At 37.3% G+C, this 16,634-nt stretch overlaps 1 protein-coding gene across 1 annotated transcript in view; it reads right to left on the bottom strand.

Annotated features, from left to right (window-relative positions):
• Positions 1–14,475, bottom strand: part of LOC127622443 (plasminogen-like) — a 33,246-nt gene extending 18,771 nt beyond the window's left edge. Inside the window, 11 exon segments of the mRNA XM_052096549.1 lie at positions 1,199–1,346; positions 1,489–1,613; positions 5,875–6,037; positions 6,123–6,241; positions 10,527–10,647; positions 10,740–10,879; positions 11,002–11,116; positions 11,949–12,055; positions 12,497–12,623; positions 14,279–14,308; positions 14,427–14,475. Coding sequence (XP_051952509.1) covers positions 1,199–1,346; positions 1,489–1,613; positions 5,875–6,037; positions 6,123–6,241; positions 10,527–10,647; positions 10,740–10,879; positions 11,002–11,116; positions 11,949–12,055; positions 12,497–12,623; positions 14,279–14,308; positions 14,427–14,475 — 1,244 coding nt within the window.
• Between the last annotated feature and the right edge of the window lie 2,159 nt (positions 14,476–16,634).

Here is a 16,634-nt window from a genome sequence, read left to right as displayed (position 1 = left end):
CTTGAGAAAGGTAGTAGCGTGGTAGTTTTACGTAACTACCTCACCTGCTCAAAACAAACTTGCCGTGTCCCAGCGTTTGTGTACAGCTTTAACTCCTGTTTTTGTGGACATATTTAAACATACAGAGAACTGTAATCCAATGTTGTTTCCTTGCTCAGCAAGATTGCCAGAGACGACATCAAGATGACTGGTAATGTGATCACATATTTTGTATAAAAATGTTAATGTTGTTTAACTTGTACTATAACCTGTAACAGTGGAATTGTTATTATCATTGGAGTAGAAGATGGTTATATTAAAATTTTTGACATAGCAAATAATATTATGTTTACAACTTTATTGACAGTCCCACTGGTTTACTTAATAGATAGCTGCAATCTCCTTAAATAAGTGGGTAGAACTTACTGAACAAAAACAATGCACAAAATAAGATGAAAAGAGTGTAAGGAAAGCTAACAAAGTTGGCAAATGTAATAACTTACCAAGATCAGCTACAGAGGACACCGGCAATTCAGTGTTTGTCTCAAAACACCAACGAGTATCATTTCTTGCTGTATATCCTTGTAGACTTTTCTTGTCCTTTGTGATTGCTCTAGCTCATTTTGGATCACTGTAGAAGACCATATTGCAACTAGATTGCTCGTTTCGTCTGTGTTTCCTGAACGCTTTTGATGTCTGACATTTTTGTGGGTTTTTTATTGTTGTTGTTTTAGAGTGAAGAAGTACTCCTTGCTGCAGAAGGTAGCTAATGTTGTTTTTTGGGAAAACTTTACATTTACATTTATGCATTTGGCAGACGCTTTTATCCAATGCGAATTACAGAGCACCTATTACAGGGACAATCCCCCCAGAGCAACCTGGAGTTAAGTGCCTTGCTAAAGGACACAATGGTGGTGGCTGTGGGGATCGAACCGACAACCTTCTGCTTAACAGTTTGGTGCTTTGGCGCCACCGCCACTCGTGTTTACCTGTTGATGATACATTAACCCGACCTCCACTCCTTGACATAATCAGTTTCTGCGCAGGGATGAGCAAGCTTTTCTGGCTGGTGCAGAACCAGTTTTCTGCCCCAGAACAGCCTTTTCTTTTTCAAATTTGCAAAACCATGTCAGAGGAAAAGGGCTTTGTGTGTACCCAATTAACAAAAAAAAAAAAGATTTGACAACACATCACACAAAATAAAAGTGATATGCCTTACAATTCTGGGAATTCTCCAGGCACAAAATGAGGTACATTGGATGTCCAGAACTGGCATTGTTTTCCACTAATGGTCTCTGATACATCACCACGGTACGAGTTTCCATTACCTTCATAACATTCCTTGCTCTCAGTGATGATGGGCTCATCTGGGAATCACATATTTACATTACACATGGCACATTTAATAGTTGTAGTGGCACATTCAAATAAACAACAAAGAAAGAAAAACTAAATCATCATTTTATGTGATATGTTTTTTAGTCATGTAATAATTATTTTAAAACAGACCAGGTGTAGGCTTATCTCCACAGCTGGGCACAGCGCAGTTCTCCAAGCGGGTGTCAGGGTCTGTGGTAAAACACCAGGGACTTTCATTAAAATCAGGATTCCTGCAGTAATTCCCTTCAAGGCCTCTGGAATAGAAAGGTTCTTCTAGTTAATGGGGAAAGTGTTTATTTTTGTATTATTGAGCTTTTTTATTGTTCCGGTTTAAAAACAGAATTTTTAGCAACTAGGGCTGGGCGATAAGGCTAAAAAAAATTATACCTCGATTTTTTCAGCCAATTGATGATTTTCAATGTATATCTCAATAATTATGTATTTGCTCTGAAATAGCTCAAAAGAGGAACCATAATTTCACCCAAACTGTCACGTTCCTCTGTTGTCTGCCCTGTGTCATCATCACTGCCATTTTGTAAAAGAACTACTACTAAAGAACTACACTTCCCAGTATCCACCTGTCATCATCACTGCCATTTTGTTCATTGTTCTCACCTGTGTCCTATTTAGTCATCACTCCCTGTGTATTTAAGCCCTGCTTCTTGTTTTCTCCTTGTCTGTCATTGAATGTTGTTAGCCTGGTGTGTGTTCCCTGCCCGTTTTCCTCAGTCTTGTGTTCATTTCCCCATCGAGGGTTTTTCCTTTGTTCCCGTGTTTTCCATGTACCTGCCTTGTTTGTTCCTCAATAAAAGTTGAACTGCACTTGGATCCGCATCTCCTCGTCTGCCTTCGCTGCCCATTCGTAACACAAACAGTCATTGTAGATTCAATTTATTATAGGCATTGAATAAAAATCTATTTTAAATAGGCATGTTAACTCAGTTTTTCACTAAATGAACTCAAGGGAGAATGAGTTCTAATAATTTCCATTGATATGCATATTTATATTAAATATAATGTATAATGATACATAGTAGCTTTAAAAAAAAGCTATATTTACCTTCATTTATTTTTACTTAAACATATTTTGTGAATAAACAAGCTTTTATTTTGACATGTCACTTTAACCTGGAGCATTTATTTTGACATGGAAAGTGTTTTGTGTCATTCACAATGTTCTGCATCTGGTGAAACAATTTCATCTCTTCCTTTTCTGTTATACAGTTCCACCTTTGTAGATTTGTATCATAACATGTTTTGAATTGCTAATGTTTAAAACCTGCAGTACTTTTATTTCACAATGCACCCAGTCTGCTCTAAAAGAGCTAAAAACATGAGCCCCATGCATACACAGAGCAGTGCAACTTCTGAAGTGAATACAGACAGGTTTATCTGTCTTTCGCTGCAGCCTTTTGCAGTTTTATAATCTCATATTAGTCAACTGATGCTCTTTATGAAGCTAAATGACCAAATAAAAAGCATTTTAACATCATTGTGATATATAAACGATCTTGCTTAATTTCTTATCGTCATCAAAATCATCAAGATTATATCGTTAATATTCTATATATATATCCAACCCTAGAAGCAACGTCACAAAAATATAGATATATGTGTAACCGGCCCTGTTCGCCACGCTCCAAACAGGACTCGAACCGGCGTGGGAGGCGGGTGTGCTAACAAGGAGGCTAAAGGCTACACACTGCACAGCTATCTACCAGCTGGCTGCCCTTACATATGCATGAACTCTTGTTAAAATTGGTAGGACAGTACACATGTACGTTAGTAGATTCTGAGCATTTGTTCACATTATTCATGAGTAGAAATGCATCCAAATGAGGCGCTGCCTCATGCATGAGCTCACATCACAGTGGAAAATTCAAACTCATTCACAGATGACGAACAGCTTTTCCAGGCAGGCACAAGACTTCAGGCACTTGGGTAACAGTAATATGAGGTGCTTTTACCAAAACACCATGGTGATTTAATAGATGCATAAATAGGAGGAACCCATACACAAGAACATGCAGCTGAAATGATGCAGTGTTCCAGAAGTAGACGAAACGACGACAGCTGCCTCATTAGAGCTCTACTCTTTCTGTGCCGGTGGGTTGGCGGCGGCCAGGGAAGAGATGGCAGGAAAGGGGGGAACTCAGAAGCAGTCACAGGTAGTGCTAGCGGCTGGGGAACGGCCTCCATGACCTTCGAAGTGCCTCCAGGGCAGCTGCAGAAGTGAGGGCTGATGCCTCCTAGGGAGCTGCTGTGATGAGGGCAGGTGCCTCCAGGGGGCTACAGCAGTCCTCCTTCTATAAAGACACTTGGCTCATGGTGAACGCGAGGGAAAGCAGACAAAGAGGAGTTATCCGGTGTGTAGGTCCTTCCCCTGGGAAGGCCTCCATCACTATTAGCTGGCAAATGTGGTTCACAACTCCCCAATAGGGCTCCTCCGAGCTGTGAGGCCTGTTAATTCTGGCTAGGAATAGATGTTTGAGGAAACTCTCATGCAAGCACAGCTCCTTGGCTGCATTGAGGAGAGCCACGGCATACTCAGCAATGGATCAACCATCTTTGGGGCAGTCCAAAAATTTGGTGTTTGGTGTGCTTCTGGAAACTGACTCCTGACGGGAGCTGGGGCGGAGAAACAGACCCATATACCAAGTGCTGACTGTCTGCTTGGTTCAAAGTTTGCTGGATTCTTCTGTCAGGTTTTCAAAATCAAATCCCTTTATTGTCACTCAACCATATACACAAGTGCAACAGTGGGTGAAAGTCTTGGGTGCTGTTCCAAGCAACACAGCAGTATGACAATTACGATAAACATCTGATTTACACATAACAAAGTTTACACATCTGTTACACAACACAATATACACCTAATAATATAAAACTTTAAAGGGGTCATGACATGGTTTTTTTTATTGTATTATTATGTTCCCTTAGGTGCAATTATAGTATTAATATATATTTTTTTAAGAAAAACTTTTAAAATCTAGTGATTTATGACCTTTTCCCACCCTGTTTCTCATCCTCTGATTCAAACAGTCTGTTTTGGGGGCGTTTTCCATTTAAGACTTCAGTGTTAACGCCCACTGTTATGATTGGCTAACGTCAGTGCCTATGTATCAATTATTGACGCCCCCAGCCAGAACAATATGCAAGTAAACTAAGTAAAAACACTGTGATTATTCATAATGAATGAAATTGCGCTTTAAAAAGTAGTTTAAAGTTTAAAATAGATTACTTACAGTTTGCGCCGTCGTTGTTCCCAGAATAGTCGGCACGGACTTATCTTTGAGCAACAGTTTTCTGGCAAAGCCAGCATCATATTGAGATTTGTTCTCAAAACAGTCATCCTTAAAATGTACAGAACAAACGCTTAAGTTAACACTGCCGTGACTGGAACGTCCGCAAAAAATAAACTGCAACCATTTTTCCCTGACGCCTGGATCTTTCGGCAGCTTATTCAGAGGTTTTGTTTGACCACAGCCAGGAACAGCACATCTGTGTGGCATCGTAATTTTCCTGTGCACAAGTAGTCTCTGTCAGAGCTCGCTGTCCATCGACTGAACACTTGTGAGGCGCACGGTGATACGAAATGAGCGTAGTTGTCTTGCGCTTATAGCGTAGTTATCTTGTGCTGGAGGCGGTCATATGCAAACGCTGTTACGTCACTTCTAACCGACACGTCACTTCTAACCGACACGTCACTTCTAACCATGAATCCAGAACGAGCTGTATTTTGAGCTTGATTAAATAAATGATTCGTTTAGAATGGGGAGGACGTCTTAAAATATTAAACTTGCAGGACGTTTTAATGATACAAAGACCTCTTATATACCAAAAGATCAAGGCAAATTTGGTTTCTCATGTCATGACCCCTTTAAACTAAATAACCCAAGTGCAGACAGTAAAAATCTTTAAAATTTTAATGGGAAAAAAATACAAAAGCAAGATACAAAAGAGCAAAAAAAGGCCAAGACTGTTGCCAAAAGGTTAGTAAATGAAAACACCCATAAGAGGGCAAAACCAAAAAGAAAAACCAAAAAAAATTGCAAACAAAACTAACAAAAGGAAAAACAGAAGGAAATGGACCATAAAAAAAAAAATCTGAAAACAGTACCAAAGAAAATATCCAGATAGATATGGACAAAGGACAAGGAACAGCAAGAAATATTCTAGCACAGGACAGGTAAACATGAAGGACAAGGAACAGAGAGGAATAATTCAGCACAGGACAGAGTACAGCAGGGGAATTTAAATCAGGAGGCAAACGAGCAGGTGAGGTAAATAAACAGAAAAATTAGGGAAATGAGGGGGCGGGGTCAGGGAATGAAAAGGAAAGAAACAAGCAGGGCAGTGAGCATGATACACTACACAGCAGAAGAAAAAGAAACACAGTATAACAAGAGTGTCAGGATCCTGCCACTAAAGTGAAAAATAAAACGAGGCAGAGATGGTAGGATCATGACACAACATCCCTCAAAACCACTTTATCATAATAATATTGATGCTTACTTGCATGGGTAGTTCTCTGGAGTTCTGGAATGTGTGTGAGGATATTGAGATGCCCAGTTCTGGCAAGTTTTCCCTGATTCCGTCACAGAAATAGTTCCCCTGTAGGAGCTACCCCTTCCAGTCGCACAAGTAAGCTCTGGTACAATTGTGGGTGGTTCAGTTGCTACAAGAAAAATATGACCAATGAATGATTAACTAATTATCTTATTCACAACCTAGAAGTTCAAGGTGACAGAAATGTATCTTACTGCATCGAGGAATGGAGCAGTAACCCCAGCGAATGTTGGGGTTGGTGGTGTAGCACCAGGGACTGGGTTCTCCTTCTGAGTACCTACAGTAGTTCTCCTCCAAATACATCTCAGGATGACTATAAAAACACACTTCATCAAAATTTGTATTTGCCTGCATTCAGTAATAAGAACAAAATGTAAACATTTAAAGATTCTTGAGGCACCATTTGGGGTTCCTAAGATGCCACATTGGTGGCACATGCTAAGGAAATGCTAGGCACCCTTACAGTTCTATTAGAAACATTTTTTTAGCCTGCTAGCCTACTTAGCATTTTCTATTTTTAGCCTTCTAATCTTTAATCTCTGCTATTTTACTTATGTTACCACTTTTCTACTTTCATCTGTACGTGCATCCATTTATACCGCTGCGTTTTTCACACAGATTATTGTATTGATCTCAAATCTCTGATACTCAGGAACCTGTACAACAAAAATCTGTGGTAAGTCATGGAACCAACACGTTATCACTGCTGCATTGCATGCCACACGTTTATCATAGCTTCATGCATCACCAGTGATGAATTTGCATGTGATAAATGTAAAGAATTAACTAGGCAGGAGACGATTATTGAATTAGAGACACACATCCGAACGCTAGTGGAGGTCAGTGAGAAGGTGAAGCCGCTAGATACCTTTTCAGATGTGGGTAGTACAGTGAGCCATGCTCACACTTCGGTTCTGGCAGTAGAGCCCCTGCAGCTGGGCAAATAGGTGGCAACCAGGCCGCATAGTCATTGGACAAAATAGTCATTGGTTATGCTATGGCCCCTAGTTATAATCATCGATTAAATGAAAGTACGACACCATCATAAATACAGTAATATTCTTAGCTAAACTATTATTATAAAAATGAGTTAATAACATACCTGTAACAAAATGTTCATTGCAAATGTTGTGTTGGAAATTATCCAGCGGCGTAGCTCAACATTTTATTTAGCTTAACCAGACAATTGAAAGGTAAGAGATAACTTTTTGAGGATTGTTGGGTCAGCTAACTACAGGTTTGTTTTACTATTTGCACAGGTGTGACACCAGTGTTTTTGCAACCACTTCCGACTGTGATGTTGTCAAAGAATTGGTGTATACCCAATCTCCTGAAAGCGGTGTTTCCTGTAATCTTAGAACCTCTTTTCAGTGTTATTAACTCCTCGCTATAGTCAGGATTTAAGTCCCATCATAGTACAAAGACTACACTTATCAGAGTTGCAAATTACTTGCTCTTATTATGCGGCTGCATCTCTCTTCTAGTGCTATTAGATCTAAGTGATGCCTTCAGCACCATAGATGACAACATTCTCTTGGATAGGCTTAAGTATTATGTTGGCATTTGCAGACAGGCATTAGTATGGATAAGGTCCTATTTATTCAACCACTACCACTTTGTGTAAACGAGTAGAAGGAAAGTATGTAGTGCCAGAGGGCTCAGTATTAGGTCCTCTGCTTTTCTTCTTGTATATTTTTCCCCTGGGAGACATTATCAGAAACCACAGAACTAGTTTTCACTACCAATGACAATCAGCTTTATATTTCCTTGAGACTAGTGATAGACTGATTTGTTTGTAATGGCTGATGCTATATTTAGAGAGCAGGATGGCTGATATGCTGATATAATGCAGACACAAAGACAAAGATCCCCCATTTAGCCTTAACAGTCTGTAGGGGCAAGTGCTGTTAGCGAGCACCTATGATATAATGCAGACACACACACACACACACATATATATACATATATATATATATATACACACACACACACTGATCAGCCACAACATTAAAACCCCCTGCCTAATATTGTGTAGGTCCCCATGGTTCCGCCAAAACAACTCCAACCCGCATCTCAAAATAGCATTCTGAAATTATATTCTTCTCACCACAATTGTACAGAGCGGTTATCTGAGTTACCGTAGACTTTGTCAGTTCGGACCAGTCTGGCTATTCTCTGTTAACCTCTCTCATCAAGGACTTTCTGTCCACAGAACTGCCCCTCTCTGGATGTTTTTTGTTTTTGGCACCATTCTGAGTAAATTCTAGAGGTGTGTGAAAATCCCAGGAGATCAGCAGTTACAGAAATACTCAGACCAGCTCTTATCTGTTAATAGCTATGGTTTGTCTATATTTTTTGACATTACACATTTTAGCCTGCAGGTGGTGGCAAAAGATAATTTTTGTGTGTCATATGAACCAGTTAGGAGATGTGAAGTGAATCCGCATCAGCCGTTTACACACAACAGCTCTTTGTGATCGCTTACTACACTTACTACACTACACTACTAAAGATAGGGAATAGCTTTAAACGGCTTTAAACGAACATATTCAGCATTACGGTCTCATCACATCTGAGAGACACAACAGACTGATTAATTACAGGAGTGCTGTTTAAAATGGACATTGCGGTTTCTATATTGATCGACTATTGTGCACCGGCTACCTCGAAATAGGTAGAATTATCCCCGCTTGGATGCTATTTTTCCACTGAGAAAGCTGATCTTCAGAAAGCTGACAGCATCTCTGCTTGGGTGTGGCAACAGGTGATCGCACATGATCCATCTCTCTCTCTCTCTCTCTCTCTCATTCACATATACACACACACACACATCCATCGTTGTTTATACAAAAATGTGTTAGAAACAGCACAAGCCGTGAAACTATTTCTGAAGTGACAATTTTGAATTACTAATGGAGGCTTGGTCGTATCATTCAGATTCAACCAGCAACATCAGATTCTGATCGTCATGTAAGAACGTAGTTCCATGCACAAATGCATTTTTTATGACCATACATTTTTTTTTATTTAATTGTTGTGTATATAAGCAATATTGCACTCGCAATCGTGCAATAAGGCCCTAAATCAGCACTGCTGTGATTACCTACGGCCGAATCACAGCAGTGCTGATGTAGGGCCATATAGCACTCTTGCTCGTGTGATATTGCTTAAATATTAGGGATATTTCAAAAATATTGCATCGTACGATACGATGCTCACCATACAATACCATATGTATCATACGATACATAAACACATTACAGTGTATATAAAACCAAGCAACGCAATATTGAGAGCTGCGGATGAGTCTCCTCCCTGACACCGAGTGTGACATGCACAGCAAGACGCTCATAACTATCAAAAAACAGCTTATTCAAAAAGAAAAGTTAACATAAGAAACCAGCAATTACACTTTGAAATGTGAACAGCTTCGAGAACAACACTTGCACACATGTTATAAACCAGTAGTAATAACACCAGTAAAGTTTACATGCAAAGTGAAACCGGGGGAAGAGGGCAAAAAAAATACATGTGTGCCGATCGGTGTGCACAAACTGCTAAATAATACTGGAACCAGATGACAGGTTCCTCTCAAGTTTTTTTTTTCACCACTAAATAACATTGAAAGGATTTTTTCCTTGCTACAATCACTGCAACTTGTTCACAGGGGGCTTTCAGACAATGTCTACAGTGTAGACAAACTTCTTTTCTCAAGAAAAACATGAAAATTGTAAGTTCAGTATTAGTTTTTCTCAACAATTAAATAAAATAAATGCTGTGCAACTGTTTAAGGTACTTAGATCTCAGTTGTTTTGTTGCCAGTGTCAGACACTTTTGTGGCATTTATGATTTAAAAAACATTTATGTAGAATTCTTGAATAAGTTTGAGCGAAACCTTTGTGGGTGCTCGTATCGTAATGTATCGTGAACTTTGTGTATTGTTATATATATATATATATCACACATTGTAAATGGCATTTACATAAAATTACTAAAAATGTAATTAACTTTTAGAATAGTATTAACACTGTTAAAAAATGTGGAAATAAAATCTGTAAAAAAGGCTGTTTTAGACAGATAAAAAAATCTAAAGCTCAGTCACGGGCATAGAATTGGGAGGGACAGGGTGTAAAATGATCACTAAATTGACTTTTTAGTGCAATTTGTTTTTACAAACCTCAGGGAAGATAATAAAAAAATGTATTAAAAAAATAACTTCATAACTCCTTTAAACCACATAATGAGGATTTTTAAGACATTACAGCATAATGTTCTTTCACAGCATGATTTTCTGTAAAGCTGCTTTGAAATTATGGGTTTTGTGAAAAGCGCTATGCAAATAAAAATAACTTGACTTACTCTTAGATTCTGAAATAACTCTTAACAGCCTCTTCAGTAATCTCATCATAAGGGAAATGTTTCAAGGCACGTAATATTAAAGTTCCTTCCGTAAACAGCATATTAAGATTCTTTTAAAGGGTGCAATAAGGTTCTTCTGAGTGTTCTGCCAGTGTGGGATCTGAGGAACTCCAAATGGTGTTTACAATTGAAATATCTCATTTATGCTACATAGTCATAATATAGTCATAATGTCTCACTTTGAAGGAGAATAACCATGTTTGTGAGGTATCTGAGAATCCCAGCGTTGACACGTATAATCATGCTCAGTAAAGGAGATTTTGCCTCTATAGTTTTCTCCATTGCAGTGCATGCAATCCTCTGCAGAAAATCAAGAGCAGATTCAAGAATATGATGCAGTATCACACCCAACTATGCAACACACAGTTGTTTAAATGGACTGTTGAATGTACCTGTGCACTTTTGGATATCACAGGGCTCTATTCTTGTCTCTGGATCTGTTGTGTAGCACCAGGGACCCTGTTTGCTTCCCTTTGGATTTCGACAAAAGTTGGACTCCAGGTCAGCTTCTGGATGTGTCGTTGGTGTTATCCTGTGGGATGTTACAGCTGAGGTTAATGAGGTGTCTGATCCAGTATTGTTTCTGTCATTTCAAAAGCTATGTTCTCTTCACAATAAATACAGTATCATAAATGTAAAGTCAGATTAAGACACCTTGGCAAATGGGGGGAAATTTCCACCCAGCTTTGGCATTTTCTTCCTGATTTTGTTGTGGATTTTGTCCCTCTGTAGTCTGTTCCAATGCCATTCACACAATCCATTAGGTGCACTGTATGTAGAAATCAATGCATGAACACAAGTTTACAAACTTCTCTATAGACTGATACAACAACATACATTCCTAGGGCTCACTTCAGAAGTAGTTCTGACTTGGTGGGTTGTGACAGCAGGGGAAAAATCAATACTAATTATGAATAATGCTATTTAAATAATAAATTTAAACTTACCATATAACTAACAGTGCATATTTAGGATAGCAAAATAAAAGGCTCATCAGCTTTAAAATTGAGATAAAATAATTACCGCATCTTTTGTTCATAGCCTATATGCTCATTCAAACTCTATATTGGTTCAAATTCACCTGCCGCTTTGTAATATTGCTAATTCTAAAGCAATATTTGGCCCAGTGTTTATTTCGTGGTTCTGTAAATCTGGTAAATCACACTTCATGTCATGTTAACTTTGCAATTTTATATGTGAATTTAGCAAATTCAGCCTATACTGTTTGAATAACTACACTTCCTACACTTTGCTAGTCTTCTTTCTGGGGTCCACATTTTACAAAAGAAATTTTTTACAAAAAACTGCTTCAAGCAAATCACCCCAAATACTTGTTTTCATATAAACATTATAAACTAAACATAAAACACATAACAAAATTGAAACAACGAAATAAAGTACTTGAAATGCCAAGCATCAAAAATAAATAAATAAACAACAAGAGCAAAAGAAAATAATACGATTTACATCAATAATCCTGTGCTTTTGTGAGCATAACTTTGCATAGGACGTCATTTGATCTACGTATTATTTACTTTCGTTTTTGTCATTTTATTTTTGTTGATGTCTAATGAAATTGATTGGGCTATAAAGTCTCTTACCCTTTTTCTCATACAGGGTAACATCAGCTATTTCCAATACCTTGGCAGTCTTAGAGTTGGCATAAAATATAATACACAAAAGATTCCTGCTATTGTGTGTAAAGGACCTGCAAAGCACATACAAGTACACAGTCTTTCAATAATAGATTAATAGACTTTTGCAGCTCATACTGGCCGAGAACTGCCACATTTCAATAGCAGTTGTATTGTATTGTTTCTATGTTCAGTGTAATGGAAGGCTTATCTATATATTACACAACAATAATAGACACAGAAAGAGCATTCATGAATAGCAGAAAATGTGTAGAGACTCTCATAAAATGAAGTTCAGACTATTTCATTCATGATTTCACAGACAAACTTAAAAAAGGGTTTTAAGTTTAGTTTCAGTTAGTAAACAAACTGCACATGGGTGTCTGAGGCTGAGACTAGTGCAAATCACCATCTGCCATAGCTCCGTAACATTAGATCAGTCTATAAAAATACATTTGTGACTATATGACACAATGCATATTAATAAACTGTTTTAGCTGTGGTGTGAACTGCACCTGCATGTAAAGGACGTCTCTTCGATGCACCTGGTGGCACATTGTTCTGCTGTAACTACAAAATAGAACTTTCTGCGTATTGTCACTATCCTGACACCTTCAGTTTTAGTAAACTCCTTTAGAACATCTGTAGAATGTAAAAACCATCATAAAAGGAATAAGCTGAGTTTCAATTTACACAAATTAGTGGAGGAATCAGTTTCAAGTGTTGGATGTTGCTCTCTGCTATTTTCCTAGAATCGCTAAAACCATCAAAGCCCCACTGTATGATTTCTAAAATACAACCCCTGACAAAAATGATGGAATCATCAAATTTAGAGGATGTTCACCCAGCTTTTTTACTTCATAAAATGAAATGAAAAACAATATTCTCCATCAAGCTGGTTCCAACTTTCAAAAAGTTTTTTTGACTGTTGAGGTAATGATTGCCATCTCACCTGGTCCTTTACCTGACATGCAACCCCATATCATGAATGACTGGGGAAATTACATTTTCTTCTTTATATGTTCAATTAGAGCGGCTCCATACAAATGTTTCAACATCATCGCCTTGGCCAATGTAGATCTGTGATTCATCACTGAATTTCACTTTCATCTAATCATCCACACTCCATGATTGCTTCTCTTTAGTCTTGTTTTCTTCTGTTTAGGTGTTAGTGCTGGTTTTGTTTGGCTTTTCTATATGTAAATCCCATTTCATTTAGCTGATTTCTTACAGTTCTGTCACAAACATTGACTCCTTTTTCCGCCCATTTGTTTTTCATTTGTTTTGTTATGCATTTTCTATTTACAGGGCATATTGCTTTGAGTTTTCTATCCTGATGCTTTGACGTCTTTCTTGGTCTACCCGTATGTTTTCCTTTTATAACCTTTTATAACTTTGCCATTTTGTTTATACTTGCACCAAATTTTAGACACAGATAACTGTAAACAACCAACTTCTTTTGCCACACTCAGCATTGGATTTCCTTCTTTAAGGAGTTTTATAATCCTTTCCATTGTTTCAATTTACAACTCTCTTGTTGGGGCCATGTTTCCTTTCACGAAGCCAAGTCCTAATGCTGGTTAAGGTCTGTAAGCACTCTTGTTACGACAACAAGGGAATCGTGACAACTCTCTTTTAACTGCAGACTAATTTGCATTTTTAGATTGTGCCGGTATTTGTTTTAGAAATGTAAATGACAAATTTACAAACAAATATGCCATTCTTTAAAATGATGTCATTTAATTTGTTTGAGGGAAGATTCACAAAGCCAGAATGTTCAGCTATTAAACAAAAATGTATTTGTGTCATATCTGTGATTTGTTAATTTGCTACGAAGTAAAACCTCTAAGTGTGATGATTCCAAATTTTTTGCCAGGTGTTGTATAAACAAGTTCTGCATGTAGACACTCATACTAGGCAAACAGTCATACTGTATTACATTATGAGACTTGATCAACAAAACTCTCTGTATCAAAAGACTGCTAGGAATGGGATGAGCACCTTTTATTTTAAGAGATAGATCCCCCAAAAATGACAATTCTATCATTTACTCACCCTCATGGTGTTCCAAACCCTTATGACTTGCTTTCTTCCATGAGACACAAAAGGATATGTTGCATAAAATGTTAGTCTCCGTCAAGAATCACCTTCAATGCACTTTTCCCAAATACAATTAAAGTGAATGGAGACTTTATGCTAACATTCTGCCAAGTTAGTAAATGAGCCAAAATTTGTAATTTGGGGTAAACCATCCTTTTAATTTAGCAGATGACACCTCATTCCTAAAATCTTCTTACCTGTGCTTTCAGTCTGACCCCTTTGGAAACCTGGAGGTAAAAGAATTAATAATATATCAGAATAATTTAAATGATAGCAGAAAAAGACTAATAAGAAGAAGAATAAAAATAATAAAATAAGTATTATGAATTAATGTTCAATGAATACCTGTAAAAAAGAAAAGACAAACTAAAAGCGCTGCATTTTGAACATTCATGTTGGAGCTTTGACTAACTGAGTGGTCATGGACGTTCTTAATCTTTTATATGTCAGTAAAACAAACATTTAAGTGCGCTCAGTAATCAATAATTGTCCTTACATGGACAGGGACAATCAGTTATCAGTTAGTTCCGGTGTATTGAACTCACTATTACTGTATATGATCACATGATTTATCCAATTTAAACGTTTGTTTAGTGCCAAGTGGATTTTGCACTCAAATTGAAAAATTATTTGACCATGTGGGCCAGTGGTGGCTCAGAGGTTAAGGCTTGGGGTTACTGAATGAGAGGTCAGAGGTTCAAGCTCCAGCACTGACAAGATAACACTGTTGGGCCTTGAGCAATGCCCTTCACCCTATCTGCTCCAGTGGCACTGTTTCATGGCTGACCCTAGCTTAGTTGGGATATGTGAAAACAACTGCATTTCATTGACTCTGTACTCTGCACAAGTTGAATTTATTTATTTATTTATTTATTTATTTATTTATTTATTTATTTTCAAGCAAAAATAGTGTGACAACAGAAAAGATACACAATAATAATAACTTATACACTTATGCTTGAAAATGGAGTGGGAAGAAGTAAAACTTATTAAACCCCACCCCAGTCTATCAAAGAATTTATACAACCAAAAAATAGCTGCTTCCTTCATCAATAATCTCAAAGAGAAAATAATAATAATTTAAAAAAAAAAGAATAATAATAATAGCAATAATAATACCTCATTTAGAAACAGTGGTTGCACAAGTCAAAACCACACATTCATACCATACATATTAATAATATACAGATATTTCCACAGGTAACAATGATAATCAAATACCAACAATGGTAGACGAAATACCACAAGGGTACATAACAATGATTTTCAAATACCGACAATGGTAGATGGAATACCACAAGAGTACATAATGACGAACAACTACCAACAATGGTAGACGGAATACCACAAGGGTAACTAAATAATAACTAATCCAACAATCCACACAACATGAATACAATCAAAGCACAATGTCATTGTAATGGAACCAGACCTTTCGTTTGTAAAGACGTTTGAAATTGTGAATGCCTTGACACTGCTTTAATTCAAGCCCCAGATTATTCCACAAAGTAACCCCACAAACAGACATAGAAAAACTCCTCCTGGTGGAACCCGCCATTGGGACCACAAAGTTTCCTAATCCTCTCAAACTGTACGAATGCTCCTTATGAGAAAAATATTTTGAATGTTCACAGGTAATAAATAGTGATACGCTTTGAACATGAACTGTGCATTATATAATTTTACAAGATCCTGCATTTTTAATAGCTTGGATTTAAGAAAGAGTGGATTTGTGTGTTCGAAATAGGCGGCCTTGTGTATAATTCAGTATAGCTCTTTTCTGTAGCAAAAAAAGTGACTGTATTACATTTTTGTAATTATTGCCCCATACCTCAACACAGTAGGTTAAATATGGCTGTATTAAAGCACAATACAGGGTATGGAGTGCATTATAATCAAGAATATGCTTAACTCTACTTATTATGGCAAGGCTTTTGGAGACTTTAGTTGTAATATGTCTGATGTGGGCATTCCAACTTAGCTTGTTGTCTATCGTTACACCTAAAAATTTTATTTCCTGAACATTTTCAATGTGTACTCCGTCTATCTCAACCAGTTTCTGCGAATCAGCTTGATACTTTCCAAAAAACATCACTTTGGATTTATCTAGGTTTAAGGATAATTTGTTGCTTTCCATCCATTTTTTTAATTTACTTAGTTCTTTGTTTATAACGCTAATCAGTCGCTCCAAACTATCATTACTATAAAAAATATTTGTATCATCAGCGTACAATACACATTTAACCAATTGAGAAACATTGAAAATATCATCAATATATAAATTAAATAATTTGGGGCCCAATACTGACTCCTGCAGGACACCACAAGCAATGTCAAGACATCCAGAAGAGAGTTCACCCATTTGAACAAACTGTACTCTGTCGCTCAAATAACTTTTCACCCATTTCCCAGCAACCCCCGTATTCCATATAGTTCTAATTTCTTAAGTAATATATCATGATTAATGGTATCAAAAGCTTTTTTGAGATCTATAAAAATTCCTATTGCATGTTTTTTGTTTGTTAGAGCCTTCGATATTTCTTCTGTAGGCGT

This window comes from Xyrauchen texanus, chromosome 28, assembly GCF_025860055.1.
Source record: "Xyrauchen texanus isolate HMW12.3.18 chromosome 28, RBS_HiC_50CHRs, whole genome shotgun sequence".
Classification (NCBI taxonomy): Eukaryota; Metazoa; Chordata; class Actinopteri; order Cypriniformes; family Catostomidae; genus Xyrauchen; species Xyrauchen texanus.
The sequence above is the reverse complement of the archived record's forward strand: the minus strand, read 5'-3'. Positions and strand labels throughout refer to the sequence as shown.